Source organism: Heptranchias perlo, chromosome 28, assembly GCF_035084215.1.
Source record: "Heptranchias perlo isolate sHepPer1 chromosome 28, sHepPer1.hap1, whole genome shotgun sequence".
Taxonomy (NCBI): domain Eukaryota; kingdom Metazoa; phylum Chordata; class Chondrichthyes; order Hexanchiformes; family Hexanchidae; genus Heptranchias; species Heptranchias perlo.
Genome location: NC_090352.1, coordinates 31,431,132 through 31,448,998, shown reverse-complemented (window position 1 = coordinate 31,448,998; position 17,867 = coordinate 31,431,132). Strand labels below are relative to the sequence as shown.

The 17,867-nt window shown below is 38.6% G+C and overlaps 1 protein-coding gene across 1 annotated transcript in view; it reads left to right on the top strand.

Annotated features, from left to right (window-relative positions):
• The window catches only part of LOC137345011 (lissencephaly-1 homolog), a 111,540-nt gene that overhangs the window by 81,661 nt on the left and 12,012 nt on the right, over positions 1–17,867 (top strand). The window contains exons 6-10 of the mRNA XM_068008350.1: positions 3,960–4,128; positions 6,961–7,063; positions 9,424–9,652; positions 15,842–15,943; positions 17,697–17,853. Of these exons, the coding sequence (XP_067864451.1) occupies positions 3,960–4,128; positions 6,961–7,063; positions 9,424–9,652; positions 15,842–15,943; positions 17,697–17,853 (760 nt within the window). The remainder of the gene's footprint in view (positions 1–3,959; positions 4,129–6,960; positions 7,064–9,423; positions 9,653–15,841; positions 15,944–17,696; positions 17,854–17,867) is intronic.

Here is a 17,867-nt window from a genome sequence, read left to right as displayed (position 1 = left end):
TGGATTTGCAATTCTTTAATTGTGCATAGTAATGTTACTGCGAAGTATTGACTTTGGATATTGAATATACTGTCTACTGTTAGCTGAAAGTTGCTTTTTTACTCGAGGATAGGGGATGCGAGGGGACTTAATTATCCAGTAGTTTGAATTAAGCAACTTTAATAAAACAGACGTTCTTACTTAAAAAAAAAAACTTTAATTTACAGGTGATTTAAATTAAGAGACTGTACGTGTGACAAGTCATATTTACTGAGAATAGATCTTCCCAGTAATGATTGAGTACCCTGGGGAATTCATCCTTGGGCAGTGTGGTCTTCAAAGTACAGTTAAACGCTCGGAGTGGGTTTTAACTGGATTAATCTTCTGGAGTCTTACTTAATTACCTCTGCTTTGTGGAAAAATTACAGAGCTTTTATCGTGTTGTTTACTTGTGGTTAGCTTATCCTTAATTAGACTGGGCAAATTGTATATGGCGAAACGATGAGGATATGCGTTTTGGGCAAATGGGCTTTTCTCTTTCCTGAGAACTACAGATCATTTTTTTGTAACTGTGTTGTAAGCGTGTCAGAAGTTATTATTAAACTCTAAGCACTGATATGAACAAGCATCAAGGACATGGTGAATGGCTGTGCACATGGTAACCATCAACAATATGCTAGCCCAAGACACCAAATAAATAGAACAGCTGCACAAAATATGAAAACATTGTACCTGGTGGTGACTGCATGAACATATGCTTGCAGATCAGTTGGCCACTACACATGTTTTTTGTGGTTTGGTGTCATCTGAAGCTGTCTTTGGTTACTGCCTTGTAATTGCTCCCAGGTGTATGCTGCTCTATTTGTAATTGACATTTAAAGAAAATCATTGTATTACTTGAATATATTGTAGTTTAACATTCCACGTCTAATTTTATTTATCTTGTTAATTTTCTACCCATCTCTTCTGAAGGTGCTGACTCATACTTGGTATACCTGCTGCCCTTCATTATCTTCCCCAAATGGTTATTCTTGCATGATCTTGGACAGTGAGTTTCAGTAGGCTTTGGACTGTGAGGGTGATCACTACCTGGCCTAAGCTGTTTTCATATGACATACGCACACATTACAACAAGAGATGCCAGTTGGCAATCAGGGCTAGAGACCTGATGCCTCAGATTCACAGAGGCAGTGCACTTATCAACTAAGTCATTGGGAATCCCTCTCCTAGTAGATCCTTCACATTTTAAAAAAAAAGTACGATAATCGTTTATAGTTGAACAAAAAAATCCATTAGGCTTCCCCCATGGTTGAACTGTTAAAACAGTGAGTAGTATACAAAGAAATTCTGGGGCTTCATCCCCAGTCTCTGTCAAGTTAGCTAATCTGCCGGGGAACTACAGTTGGCTTTGGTGTACCAGAGTTAGGGAGAAAAAAATTCAGCAGCATTTCCACTCGATCGCTATCCAATGATTTTTGCATCTATGTGGATGTTGAGTGGAAACAAGATTGGTTGTCATGCTTCTCAGTCAAATAGCCTGCCAACACTTTATTGAGGCTCACTCATGATGAATGGCCATTTAGGTGAGATATCAAAGGATACCCGATACCTCTGGATTAATATGCCATTAAGGAGTCAACACCATCAGGAGGAGATATAGAAATGGCAAAAAAAAGAGGAATAGTAAAAATTATGACCGTGTTTTGGACCCAGTTTTGACAGAATGTACGTTTTTATGTTGCAAAGGGTTTCCTGAATAGTATCCTGACTATAGTGGAATATTTGTATATCGTCATGGCATTATATTTCCATTTGGCTTCAGTTCAGATTGGCTTCTTTTATTTTCCTAAGCATTTGCTCAAAGTGATTTATTTTCTACATGAATGCATGTTACCACAGAGCTATTAGACTAGTGTGAGCTGGTGAGTGAAGTGTTACCCGACTTAGTCCGAGGGCCTAAAAGTGAAAATGGACACTGCTGTAACAATGCATGCATTCTTAGGCTTGCTGTGTAATAGAGGTAAATTGCTTGGGGGTGGAGGGCAGGCTTTCTGCAAGATAGGTGATTTCTGACATCTCTCTATGCCATGTTTGCAATTTTGATTATTGTAAGTATTGAATTCTTCAGGGATTCATCACTTGGAGTTTGCCATATGGTTAGCTTGCTGAATGACTTCTAATAAGAATGTAAATGCATTTAAAGCCTTTCTAATTGTACAGTTCCAAATTATAGAGTAAAATTATCCTGTCTGATTTTTTTTCTTCTTTGTTATGGTGCTTGCTTTTCAAAAAAAAAATAGAGAATCGTTCTAATTATGGCTGACAGATAATGTCTGTTCCTCCCTCCCCCCCCCCCCCCCGATCCTTTACAATGTTGATAATTTGAAGTGGGAAGCAAAAGAAAGGGGGGAAACAATTTGCATCATTTTGTAACCTTTATAGATCTATATTCGTGTCGATTAGTTGTATTTATTAAGAAGGAATGGCAGAGGTGGCAGTCAACACATTTTGTACCGGCCTTAATCAGCTGCCTATTTAGAAGAAAGTGAATTTGTTTCCAAGATGAAAAATATTAATGAATGTGGCTATCACATTGGCACAGAACTGTCCATTTATTGTGACAAACCTTGCTAAACCTTATCAGGACTATAATAAATGTAATAATCAGTAAATGTCTACGGGTGTATACTATGCCATCTCCAAACTCCTTTTTAAATTTTGGAGGGAGCTTCTCGGCTGCAGCAGGTTTATGATTGGATTTTGTGGCATCAGAAAAGCTGCCTCATGGAGTTATTCTGATCGATTTTAAAGCTCTCCCACATAGAATAACTCCTTCAAGCATCCTGGGATTTTATTGGTAATCTTACCCATTAAACTCTATTGGTAGGTTTCTCCCCCCTCCTTTCCTGAAGGTCCTAAAATCTGAAGTGCAGGTCCATGGGTTTGTCTAAGTGGCTGTTCATGTGTGAGCCAGTGAGTGTCAGAAATCTATTTGACTATGCAGGGTATAACAGCTGAGCTCAAAGCTGTCCTCACCCGATATCCACATACACACTCCACAGCAGGAGTCACTGAACAGCTATGAAACTCATCACAGGCCAGAATCATTGGATCTACATAGCTTAATAGAACAATGGGTGATGCCCTTGCCCATCAAACAATCAGGGAAGTTCCAGTAGATTTTTACAGCTTCCTGCATAGACCCACCAATTTGTAGCTATTTAAATTTGGCAGTGTAGGTATGCTGCCTGTAGTACAATCTTGTTTCTTTGTTCCCAGCATTTAGTACAGATACATATTGCACACATTCACTGGGTATCTCAATAAGCCTGAGCAACCTTGGAGGCAGCATACTATATTTGATTTTTAAAAAGCATAACAGTATGGGATCTCAAAGCAAGGATTTTTTTTTAAGTTTGTATTTTGAAGAGGTCAGTTCCTTACACTTCAGTACTATAGCTTTTAAAATGCTCACGTTTTTTGCCATATAATTGCTATGATTTGCATGTTGTTGAAATTTTTGGCATAGAATTTGATGTAAAGAAATACTTCTATTTCCTGACTACATGCACCAGTTATAGCTTTCAATAGAAAAATCATTCCATATCCTAGAAAAGGATCCATCAGGTATATTTATGAAACTGCTTAAATTAGCCATTGATTATTCTAATTACCACTTTTCATTTGCATGCCATTACTCTTTGGTGGAAATTACATTCACAAGAATAATTACCTGCAAGTCCATTTGGAATAAATGGAAAACCAGATTTGCTGTCATTTGGAACCCAGCATTGCAATTTCTTGTGTCGCTTCAGATATTACTTTCTCAGTGATGGCGTGGTTGTATTGTGAAGCAGCGCTCAAGAGTAATTAATTATTCACGAAGGTGGTAGACTGTCCTGCTGTGTGTAAATGAAAGATGGTAAAATTGGCAAACAATTCTGCAATTTGTTAACTCTGGTTTTATGTTCACCTGATAGGTCTGGGACTATGAGACTGGAGATTTTGAACGTACACTGAAAGGTCACACAGACTCTGTACAGGATATCTCCTTCGATCAGAATGGCAAGCTGTTGGCATCCTGCTCTGCTGATATGACCATCAAGCTTTGGGATTTCCAGAGCTTTGAATGCATTAGGACCATGCATGGTAAGAGTCTGGTTTCTCTTCTTGGGGAGGGGTAAGAGAAGCAGGAATGTGCTTACGATTGGGGGTGGGGGCGGTGGTGGTGAGAGTCCATTTTTTCATAAATTGCACCTTAAGCAGAAAAGTACTTCATAAATCTAATAGTAGAATTCATTCATCACTGTCAAAAATGCTAATGCCAAGGAGAATTTTTCTTGCAACACACTGATTTTGAGTCATTTTTAAATACATTTTCATTTTCTCAAATTGAAATTTCAGTTTGACATTTTTTTCCCTTCCCCTGCCAAGCACCATTCCTAGTCAAGAAATAGTGTGCTGTTTACTCCCTGCTGTTTACCAATGCCACTTTGAACTGAAATTGGTTACTGGATGTGTGAGAAAGTAGTTTTGGATGTCCTGTCTTGAATTCTCTCCTTTCTGCCTTGCTCCTCCCCGATGAGAACACATCCCCACAACAGCTCAACTGTGACTGATGTAGAGGATTGTAGGCACATGTTCCACACTCTGTGTTGCTGCTCAAAAATGCTTTTTTAGATATTGTTTCATGCTTGTGTAATTGCAAATGCAAATTGTTGGTGTTTACTGGTAGCTGTGCTAATTTTAATTGCTGTAATTGGTGTTTTAAATGTATGAAGGGACTATCAAGGAAATAGCACAATTTTGAATTCACTTAGTCTAATCCAGAGCTGTCCATACTGCAGGGCATGTGGCCCATGCCCTGCAATATGGACAGTTCTGATTTAGCTGGTTCAATTTGTGCTTGTATTTTGTCTTTGCTGGTTTATCCTGTTTTGAATTTCTGGAGTTTAGAAGAATGAGAGGTGATCTCATTGAAACATACAAGATTCTGAGGGGGCTTGACAGGGTAGATGCGTAGAGGCTGTTCCCCCTGGTTGGAGAGTCTAGAACTAGGGGTCATAGGCTCAAGATAAGGGGTTGGCCATTTAGGACCGAGATGAGGAAAAACGTCTTCACTCAGAGGGTTGTGAATCTTTGGAATTCTCTCCCCAAGACGATTGTGAGTATATTGAAGACTGAGATCGATAGCTTTTTGGACACTAAGGGAATCAAGGGATATGGGGATAGGGTGGGAAAGTGGAGTTGAACTAGAAGATCAGCCATAATCTTATTGAATGGCTGAGCAGGCTTGAGGGGCCATTGGCCTACTCCACCTATTTCTTACATTCTTATGAGACATTTGCCGATGAGTAAGAACATGGATTTAAATTTTACACATGGCACATATTGTGCAGTCCATAAAGACAAAAGGCTTGGACATCTGTGATCTAATCCATGAGTACCCTGAGATTGTTGTGTGAAACCTCACCCTCTTTCCCCCCCCCCCCCCCCCCCCATTTTTTTGTATTGTGCTTGTCAGCAGGAATGTCTGGACTGTGCCTGTCAGTAAGATGGCAGATGTTCTGAGCATTGCACTGTAGATATATACCAGGTTATTCACTGACTTGTATATAAAAACTAAAATCTTAATAGACATGTAAGCAGAAGCTGATTCAATTTGGTATTGTAACTCTTTCCAGGTTTCTTTCTGTCCCTATCCATCGATCAGTATGATTCTCTTTTGGTATGTAGTTTCAAAATAAATCAGTGACAAATGCAGACCCTGATTTAATGTATCAAAGAGTAGACTCAAACGAGAGAAGTGTAATTATACCAAGTCATAAATTCCAGTTTATCTCTGCTTTACGTTACATCTAGCCTTGCCAATGTCAATCCTGATTTAAGACAAAGGTTATTCATCCTTGAAATATAATAAACAGTTTTATTTGAAGGGTTGCTGTGCATTTAATTATTATGATCATGAACAAACTCAACCTGCTATTCTTATATAATTAGGTCAGTTATTGACAGTGTGGTCTGACGATGGATGACATCTCACAGGAATCTGTGGAAATAATATCTTCATCTCCCCAATGTATTACAGGATGATTGACATTTTGACAATTGTAATGATTTTTTTTAAACCAGTTTAACTGATGGGAAACCATACACATTAAAAACATTTCTATTTATGTGTCATATTCTATATTCTCAAAAAAAAACCTTTTGAATGTTGCAGGAGTTGGAGAGCTGACTCTGATATATTTACAGTAATTCTTATAGAATGATTAAAATTAGATACGTGTCTATCTGGCTTAATTGGTAACACTTTTATCTCTAAGTCAGAAGGCTGTGGGTTAAAGCACCATTCTAGGACATGCGCATATAAACCAAGCTGACAATCCAGTGCAGTAGTGAAGGAGCACTGCATTGTCAGAGGTGCTGCTCTTTGAATGAGATGTTAAGCCAATGCCAAGTCTGCCTGTCGGAGTGTTTTAGATGGACATGGCACTATTTGAATACGATCAGCTGTCGTCAACCAACACCTCCAAAAACCGATTAGCTAGCTATTCATCTCATTGCTGTATGTGGGATCTGCTGTGCACATAATGGCTGTAGTGTTTGCTTACATTACTGAGTACATTCAAAGTACTTCAAGACATTTCTGAGATGTGCTAAGGCACTATATAAGAGTAGGTCTTTCGAAAATCTAAGTCTTTCCATGGGCACAGTGGCAGTAAGAATATTCAAAGAAACGGGATCCAAGGCTAGCGAATGCTCTTGTGTTAGATACAGTTTACTTTTTTAAAAATGAAAGCACAAAAAAACAGTGGTGGAAATACACAGCAGATAAGAGAAAAAGACAATTTACCAGAGTTTATGATGGGTCCCATTTGAAATGTTCTTTCTCCTTGAGATGCTATCTGAACTGTTGCATGCTTCTGGAATTTTATGTTTTTTTAATCCCAATCTAACTTAATTTTGTTTCATTTTCAGGCCATGATCATAATATTTCATCAGTAGCTATCATGCCTAATGGAGATCACATAGTGTCTGCCTCAAGGGACAAAACCATGAAAATGTGGGAGGTGCAGACTGGGTAAGTGTACAAAGAGCATACATTAAACAAAATTCATCACTTAAAGTTTAAATTTTAGGATCATTTATTTTAGGCATTGTAGAAGATGGTCTGTCATTATGAAGGTTGTGTAGAAGCTGTGTATTTGTACAGCTTCTCTAGGTTGGCACTTCATGTGAAATGTACTCAGCAAAGTTGTTTATAGTTAATTTTTGCCTGATTATGCTCCAATGAAGAATCTTGGGATGTTTTTCTAAATTAATAGTGCTATATAAATGCTGCTATATAAGTGGTTGTTAAAGTCAAAACTTGTACACCAGTGATTCTAATTATGTGTAGTAATAATCCTTTGTAACAGGAATGAAATAAACCTTGGTACCACTTGTATTCAGGTCACTTGATTCAATTATGGAAGCTGTCTACCTTGATAATTCCAGCAGCCAAAAAAATCCCCTGAAAGCTGTAGGTAATGTTTTGTACATATTAAAATGATGACTCACTCTGCAGTTTATTCCACAGTAAACATAGCTGGGTAGAGCTACCATTAGGAACTACTGAGCCTTTATTTTTACAATTTATGACATCTAAATCCACTTGATGTGTTAATGCTTTGAAAAGCACTAGGGAGTCTGTGGCAGTTTAGTTTGCTTTTCAGATATTACTGATACTTTTTGGCTCTCCCTTTTAGGCAGGTGAATACTCACTCTGGGTTTGTAGAGTTGGTCACTGGGCTAACATTATTCCCAGGTGTAATGTCCTAAATTTTTACAAATACTAGTAGCTCAGTTTTAATAGGTACACAGTAAAGCCTATATTATCACTCGGAATAGATATAATTTTGGTTGCGCTTAGAGCTTTTATGTCGGGGGTACAAATATATAATTACCCGAAAGTGCAGGTGGATAAAGCCACTAAGATGTTTTGTTTTATAAATGGGGCATAGAGTACAAGAATAAAGAAGTAATTATCAATTTATGCAAATATTGGTTAGACACAGTGGTGCCTGTGTTTTTGGGTGTCCTATTAAAAAGACATTGAAGTCATAGAGTGTACAATGTAGATTGACCAGGTTGATGCCAGGTATGGAAAAACTAGAGTTAGGAGGAGAAACTAGAGACACTGGGACTATTTCCATGGAGCAGCAACGGTTGAGAGGAGATTTAATGCAGGTTTTTCCAAAATTCTGAAGAGTTTTGATGGAATAAATAGAGGAAAAACTATTTCCTGTGGTGTGGAGTCAGTGACAAGGGGGTCATCAATATAAAATTATCGTAGAGTGAGGAGAGAGGTTAGGAGAAATTTCTTTACACAGAATTGTTAGAGCATGGAATGCTTTGCCACAGATTGAGGTTGACCATTGCATCTTTTAAGGGAAAATTGGATAAATATTTGAAGTAGAAAAAGATACAAGGCTATGGGGAGAGCGCAGGGCAGTAGGATTAGTTTTGGATTGCTCTGGCAAAGAACCAACAGAGACCTGATGGGACAAATGGCAGCCTCCTGTGCTGAAACCTTCCATGGTTCTTTTACTGTTAGTTCTATCATTATAATGAAAACAGCCCCCAGGAATTCGTATCAGTTACGTTGATTTTATCTGCAGGGACTTGCAGTCCAAAAAAAGTAGTGAGATCACTGAGACTGTTGACGTAACATTTTTTTAAAATGTTATTGTTGCTATAGGCATTGTATGTTACCTTCCTAGCTACTGGTTATGGGTATTACAATTCACCTTATTGATTACTGCCTTGGGGTGCACATTTTTACCAGAATCCTTCCTTCGGCAGTACCATGCAGTCTGAACCTTAACATTCCTATGACTAACTTGTAACAACATTCATGGTTTCTATTGCTGCACAAAATGTATTGTTTTCAGTATTTGAAATTCATGGTATTGTAATAACTTCACAAGATGCCTTGCAGGACATTGAGAGCTCTTTTGGACTCACACAATTTGTTCAATTGTATGGAAACTAAAGCTGAAGGGTTTTTTTTTTAGAAGAGGGGGAAGGAGATAAGATTAAACTTTAAATCTCAATCTTGAGAAGAGTATTCAAAAAGTAGTTTCAAATCACAGGTTTTTCTTACAGGTGAAGCACAGTTATTTGCAATGCTTTAATAACTGCTTCAAGTTTTTTTTGGATTGGGTAGGCGGAGCATTTGATTGACAACAATTTGCTGAACGTGGGAACATAAATGCCAAAGACTTGAAGATATTCTTACCTACCCTCCGAGCCCAGAAAAAGAAAAATCTAAATGCGTACAATAGAGATAGTTTCCAAACTTGCTTATTGATTAGGGGAAGGCAAAAGAACTGCTGATTGAATTTCTCGTCCTTTTCATTTATAAGTGATCGTAAACCGAACTATTTTTGTTCCCAATAGTTATTGTGTGAAGACTTTCACGGGGCATAGAGAATGGGTGCGCATGGTACGACCCAACCAGGATGGAACTCTCCTGGCCAGCTGTTCCAATGATCAGACAGTCCGTGTATGGGTGGTAGCAACAAAGGAATGCAAAGCTGAACTTCGGGAGCACGAACATGTCGTAGAATGCATTTCCTGGGCACCGGAGAGCTCCTATCCAACCATTTTGGAAGCAACAGGATCTGAGGTAAGATTGTAAGAGTTGGAATGGTTCTGTTTAAATCTGAATTCACAAATGACTTGAGGTCCGAAACATTGTCATTTTCCATCCAAGGATGAGTGGACTCGATGGCTGCATTAAGACTCTGATAGTTCATCACCAATTCTTGAAAAATCTGCATTGGTTTCAAATGGTGCTGTACTGAGCAGAAATTTTGAATTTAAACTCAATCCAAAATATTTTTAAGTTCTAGTAAAAAGTGACTGCTGGGAGTGCAACATTTTCATTTTTTTTACACTTGGTGACTCATCAGGTACTCTTTTTGTCAAGCGGTGAATAAGGCAGGTAAAGTTCAGATAATCTTTTGAACTGTTATAATGTACTCCCCAGTGTAATATTTTTCACTTTCCACACAACCCATCCTTATTCTCTGACACTGTCCCATTACTGACAGATTGCGAGTATTTATTTCTGTTTTTCCTAAGAATTGGATTGAAAGTTCCCAAATTCATTCTTGGCAAGACTGAAATAAGGGAAGCTGATTGTACTTGCAACCAAGCAGTTACTTTCATTGTGGGATTTATCAGTGTTAAAGGACAATTTTTAATTAAACCAATCCAGAGTAATAAACTTTTGTTTCTATGGCTTATGACTTGAGATTCTTCTGTCCCCCTTTTTTCAAAATATGATTCTATGCAGAATATAATCAGTTACACAAGAACCTGCACCCATTTGCACTCGACGGTAATCCAAGGTCACTTTGTCAGATGTGATTGACAGCCAGTGACCTTTGACTCTGGAGTAATCCGTACTTGTGTGATTGAGTTTGGAGAGAGACACACAAATAAAACAGCTTTCTTCCCTAAGGCTTTCCAATGCAGTTGTTGGACAATTGATGAGAGTAAAAGCACTCCTTGGTTATCTTTTTTTTTAAAAATACAATCTAGTATTATTAAAATAAACATGAAAATATGGAATTTTCATTGATTAGTCTAAGTTTCATTATTTGATATGGATTGCTGGCTTTGTCAGTTGAATCTGGTTAGTGATATGAAGAGTGCTGAGTTGTATGATGGACCTTTGGACATTTAAAATTGCTTTTAACCAAAAAAAAACCTCCCTTAATTGTCTGCTACAGCTGTTACTTGAAATCATAAGTGGATGTGTGATTGGCATAGGTGTTGGCTTGAATCTGGTTTGCTGATTAAAATGTTACTAAAACATTTTTATTGGCTTTATTCATAAACACAATTGCCGTGAATTTCCTCAGTGGTTCTCCCGATCAGCCGCCATAATTTCAGCAGAAGATCAGCAGAAACCCCAGACAGAAGCAAAATGGCGCTTCCGGCGAAGTTACAGCAGCCTTAGCAGGTGAACCCCTGAGGAAATTCCTGACGAATGATTTTCTGCTTCTGTTATCTGAGTAAGAGTAAAAGGATGTTTTTTGAATTTGCTGGATGTGCAGTAAGGCTTGGCAGACAACAGAGAATCCTAATGGCTTTGACAGTTTGCATCATAAGCACAAAATTAATCTGTAGCTGAAATATTGCCACTAGTGGTAATATATCCCCAAAGCCTGATCTGTAAGAGGGACTTTGTCAAAGTAAAAACACCCTCAAAAGCAAGAAAACAATTTCTCGTGATTATGCCTCAGATTCATTACAGTATGTTCTTTAAATATCAAATCAAAAAAGTTAGACACTATTCTGGTTTGCAAGCAAACTGCCAATGTGGACAGTGGAAGTCCAAGACTGCTAGGACTTTACAAAGCATATTTTTTGACCTTCATACAAATGGTTTTGTGGAACTATCCAAAGATTGTGTTGCACCTTCTTTATACCACTAATTCTTACTGAATCAGTGCAACCACTGGTCACATTTTATGTTGATGCACTGATGAACATAATCATACTATGGGGAAAAATTGGTTTTGATATTGTGACTCTTTGCTCTTAAGCATTTCCTACACAAAATCCAGTTAAATAGCCAACAAGCGATCACAACCAACAATTCTTCCAGTTGTACCACAGTACAGACATCAATTAACTCTTGGCTCACCATAGGAATGTTAAGGACTTGATCCAGTGCACTCAATTTGTGCTGCCAATAAGCTATTTCATTTAGCAATATCTATGGCATCACTATAATAACAGTATAAACCTAACGATAAAAACACCAAGCTTTTGAAATTACATTGGCACATCCCTAGCAATGGTCAATTTAATACAGCATCTAACTTCTGTAGCCAAAGTATATAGCTATCCATATTAACTTCTTAAAGGGGAAAATTAATTACACACCTCTAATCTGTTGAGTGTAAAACATTGTTGGAAGATTCTGTCGAATTGTGATTCCAGGGCTGGTGGTTTGATGTTGGTTCAGAAGTCATTTTTGTTTGCTCGTGATACACATCAGTTTGTGCGGCTGATATTCCTTGGTACAGCTGAGTATTTCTTCCAAAGAATCTTCCTTAGATTCACTGAGCATCCTTTTGTCGTCATCTGAGGTTTCAAGGAAAGTACATTTTGGTTACAGTTGTTGATGTAACTTCAGATGTTACTTCACATCTCTGCAGGGTATCACTGCAGAAATGGGCCCAGAAATTACTGCCTACAAGTATTAAGTGTTGCATAACATCTTCATCATGTATCACTAAGGTTTTCAAGTAGTACAAAAACTGTGGCTCTGAGCTTTGCTTTTGTGGTTTTGGTACAATGACAAAACAGATGAGCCTTTGTTCCTAAATACAACTTCTTCAAAAAGTTTGCTCTCTTCTGAAAGAAATTGCTTACTGTCACCCCAACTAAACAATGAAGGCTGGAATGCCAGGTCACGTGAGAGGAGCACATTTAAATCCTTAATTATCATTTTACCTCTAGTTCTACTGTATGATTTATATATTCGGTTATCATTGCCACTTTGTTTATCTTGCTTTTGTTTCTACATTTCCCCCATTTGTCACTTAAGGCACCTTGACCTTGTGTGAGTACCTGATGTAAGAGATCTGATCTCTGCAAATCCAGTGTCAGTACAGACCCACAATTTTCATGGGTCTTGCGTTCTGTCAGATCACCAACTTCCTCTTATGACATGCTAAATGTGCTGGGCCAGTTCAGCGCAACGCCTTCTCGTATCATAACAAAACACCATCATGCTGCCAACATAGTGATGCATGGGGTTAACAAAGATTCAGAGTCAGTGATTGGACGTCTTTTTTTTTAATTGAGGTGGAGAGGAGAAAAAGGCAAATCAACTTTTAGAAAATTAAAAGGGCCCACCTCTGATTGGGACGTGCACAGCTACGCAAAAGAAACAGTCCCCGTGTGCTGAATTAGCAACAAGTGGGCCTGTGGAAGAGCAGCATGTGAAGAACCCAAATTCTGCCAATCTGGAATGGAAACGTGTCCAATGAAGCTGGAATGCCTTGAGTGGTTCTTGTCCCTAGCCCTCGTATTGCTGATATGGGTTCGTTGTAATGTAATTCAACATTAGCATTCAATTACCAAGCTTGCAATTTATTTCTTCTAAAATGGTGTCCTCTTAAAACCCTGCCAGACGATACAGGGTTCTGGAAGATGATTTATATCGACATTAAATAAGCTTAAAACACACTTCAGTAAGTGGGCACTGGCAGAGATGGAACACACAGCTTCTTCCTTCATTTAGTTGTTCGAACCCTTTTAATTACAAGAAAATTGTTTAGATCATATGTGCTGCCTTTTTAAAAAAAAAATTGAGGGAGTAGCTACAGGACTGAGGTGTACTGCATGTGGACTTTCAGAAGGTTGGTTTGATTAAAGAAGAATATGTTCTTTCCTGCTCTGTCTTTCCCTAGTTCTCAGCTAAATCCCGTGTTCAACCTAATTTCATGACGTGTCAAGGTACTAATTCAACAAATATGTGGTAGTGGTGATAGGTACTGCATTGAGTGCTACTACATCTGCTTCGTAAAGTCAGAAGGCCTGAGATTAGTAAGTCAAGGGACAATCAGTACTTCTAACTTCCAAGTGTCTAATCCAGCCTTTCTTATTGCAAACAGTTACATTGGGCGGTGTATTGTGCTTCCAGTATTTACATTGGGGAAGTATTTGCTGACATAAGTCACAAAACTTCTTTGTTTAAAAATCTATTGTGTAAATCCCACTAAGATATTTCAGTATAAGCCGCTATATAAATATAAGTATGATTATAGTTCAGCTTTCCTTTTAATGGGTATATTTACTTTCTGTCACAAATGCTAATGATACCCAGCCCTACCTCCTCACCACCCACCTCTTTTGAGCTCTCCACTGCTTCTGTGCAATCAGACTGCTGGCCTGACATCCAGCCTTGTATGAGCTGTAACTTCCTCCAGCTAAACATTGGGAAGACTGAAGCCATTGTCTTTGGCCTCTGCCACCAACTCCATACCCTCACCCCCAACTCGATACCCTCGCCCCTAATTCCATCCACCTCCCAGGCCACTGTCTCAGGTTGAACCAGGCTTCTCACAACTTCGCCCCTGAGCTAAACTCCCAACCCCATATCCTCTCCATCACAGATTACTTACTTCCATCTCTGTAACATTGCATGTCTCTGCCCTTACCTCAGCTCATCTGCTGAAACCCTCATTCATGCCTTTTGTCACTCCAGACTTTGATTTCTTCACTGCTTTCCTGACCAGCCTCCCATCCTTCAGCTTCACCTCAACCAAAACTCTGCCACCTGTATCTTATCCCATTCCAAGTCCTACTCACCCATCACACCGGCGTTAACTTTATCCAAGCAAACCCCGCCCCCCCCCCCCCCCCCCCTCCAACGCATATGGTTAAATCTTCCATGGCCATGACCCTATCTCTATAACCTCTTTCAGCCCTATTTTCTTCCCCCCCCCCCCCCCCCCCAACAAATCTCTCTTTATTTGGCTCCGGACTCTTCTGCTTGCCCACCTTCTTGCGTCCCACCTTTGCCAGCATGCATTCAGACGCCTAAAGCCCATTCTCTGGACTTCTTTCGCTAAACTCCTCTGTCTCTCTACCTGTCTCTCCTCCTTTAAGACCCTCCTTAAAAACCAACTGTTTGACCAAACTTTGGGATGCTTTTCTATGCTAAAGGTGACATATAAATGCATGTTATTAAGTTTCTTATAACTAGAGCTGGATAAATGGACATTTTAATTATCAGTATTCTAGAATTAAGCAAAATTGCTTTCTTCAGATAGTGATGCAGAGATGCCATTGCACCTCTCAAAGGATTAGGCAGCTCACTCGCTCCTGTGACTCAATTTATAGTTATGCTTCTGTTGATCTGTGCATTGGAGCCTTGTGGGTACATAAAGCATGTTATGGCTCCCACTGTGACTATTATCTTTCTCAACTGGCCGAATTTTTTCTGCTAGCTAGATCATCAATTAGAAGTTCACACAGATGGTAGAATCCCCTTTTGATTTTCAAAGCATTTGCTAGTTAAATTTTTCATTTACATTAGCTGTTGTTTTCTGCCTTGAGTCTTCAACTTGGACTAATAATAATGATGGTGGGACTGGTTATCATTGTACATTCCACATAGTTTCATGCTGAATATAATATTTAGGACAGCAGCTGAGTAACAGCACAACAGTTTAGATGAACTATTCAGCTTCCATTCAAAGATGCTGGATTGTTAGAGTAATCCAACTATTCTCCATACAAATGATATCAAGTGACATGCAATGCAGGTTTTTTGTGTTGTACTTCTAGAATTACAATTTTTAAAGCGGAATATCTGTTCAGCTTATTAAGTAAAATTATTAAGTAAAATTATTGAAATATGCAATCTCTTCCTATGCTTACAGTGAATATTTCTAGCCTGACTTTGCTATTTTTTTAAAACAGTCGTCTTGCATTATTTGTTTTACAAAATGCTACTGTGGTTCTTTCATAGTAGATTTACACAATAAATATGGAGAGAACTTCATAGTGAAGTGACCATTATCTGCAAGTATTACATGGATCTATATTTATGTAACTGTTCTGATATTAACTGGCCTACTCTGACTTGGGTACAAATTATTGGTCCCACATAATATAACGTATCGTAATCTGGAAAATTGAACCAAATGCAAACATCCAATAATGTAATTCTACAAACACCTTGTAATACTGAATTGATTGAAATAGTAGAAAATTGTATCTCTTGCTTTCAATAGTATATTTCAATGCATATATTTATAACACCTTCAACTCTTGTCCTTTTCAGACTAAAAAGAGTGGCAAACCTGGACCTTTCCTGCTGTCAGGATCCAGAGACAAGACTATTAAGATGTGGGATATTAGCATTGGAATGTGCCTTATGACACTGGTGAGTGCATGCTACAAGTTGAAATACATAATAGAGTAACCTATTGCAGACAGTTTATAGAATTAAACAGTCTTCGTCAACTCCCTCCCCAGTGGCTCAGTTGCTAATTGCACTGCCAATATAATGAGCCACATAGATTGAGAAGGCCCTGGGTTTGACTTCAACTGAAGTGTGGTAGGGGTGGCCATGTAGCCTTTGGGCTCCTCAGCTAGGAAGGGGGGTGGGCAGTCAGTCAGGATTCTGCTCCTATTGACCTCGGTTGAAAAGTACACAAGTATATAGTCATCAGGTGAGTTCAGGATCAGCTTGGCTTTAATTTCTCTTCTCACCCCCTTGTTGAATAGCCTGCCACACTCATCTAGCCTAACACATGGGCCACTTGAGTGAGGTACAGGTGCCTAAAGAGCTATACTCCAGCATGGGTCAGCACCTTTGTGTGGGAGAGAGAGAGACAGTGTAGAATAAAACTGCTTTTAAAAAAAGAAAACTTCACTTATCCAATTAAGAATATAAGTAGCAGTTTAAGATGCCCTCTCATGTCAGTTAACACAAATTGAGAAGACTAGTTAAATGACATCCTTCCGCTCCAGAAGTTGCACTCGTGTTTAAGTAATTTTCTTGCTATGCACTCCCTATGCAAAATCCTTTTGAGTGTAACTGACTCAGCATAATGTAGACCAGTTATTAAGCAATGACCTATTAATTTAAAAAAAATACATAACTGCTACAAGTTCTGCTAATTTGTAACCTACCCAATTGTTGCCAGTTAAATTTATGGTCTTGTATATAAAGAACAGTAAATTGAGAACACACCTGCTATGTCCATTGTTCTTGTGGAATCATAATTGCTGACCATGTTTTGTGTTAATTGCTTTGAGGCCTTAACAAAATATTGCAATTGTATTTCTAATTCTTGCTTCCATTGATGACATCTGTTTTCCAAGAGTGTAGCATATATGTGTTGGGTGATGTTTTCCTTTTAAGTGACCATTTACTAACATTGAACCAAGGCAGCTCAAAGTTACAACAGCTTTTGAGTTACTTCAAAACACTGCACTTTTTAAAAACTTAGTTTTGGATTGATGTGGGAGGATGAGAGGAGAGATGGAAACACCAAGTAGATATTAGCCAGTTATAGTTTCAGCGGGAATCTAAACCATATGCCAAACTTTGTACATCAGTTTGAATCAGACCTGTTCACGTGGCTACTATGCTCACCCTGCAGATTTAATGATTTGTCACTATTTCAGGGCTTGTGAACTTTTAAAATGGAATCCGTGAATAGCTACCTTAACGTATTGTAAGCATCAAAAAATCTAGTTTGAAAAACTGCCTTTTCACTAGAATCTCTTTTTTCACTGCTTTGGTTCATTTTGTATTGTCTGTTTCTTTGAAATAGATACTCTTGATCCACGGAAGAGCTTGTAGCAGTGTAGTAATGCTTTTTTCAGTTGAGCAGTTAGCTGCAATATGGAGCTTACCATAGGATCCTATCTTGAGCAGGCTAAATTATCAAGGCCACAAAATGTGCTTCCTGTTACATTGGTTGTGACTGTGAAAGTCAATGGCCCACACTATCCTAGATCAAAAGAAGTTTCAAATGTGCAAAGAATAGAAAAAAGTTAGAAAACCAAGTCTGTTGTGCGTAATTAGATTTTTAGTCCATTTCCCCTTTTGGAAAAGATGGCCCTAGCAACGTGTTGCCGGTCTTCAAAGTGGTAAACTCTCTAATGATGTGTTCTGTTAAATTTAGGTTGGCCACGATAACTGGGTACGTGGTGCCCTGTTTCATCCTGGAGGAAAGTTTATTGTGAGCTGTGCTGATGACAAAACCATTAGAGTGTGGGACTACAAGAACAAACGGTGCATGAAGACCCTGAATGCACACGAACACTTTGTTACCTCTCTTGGTATGTATGGTTAT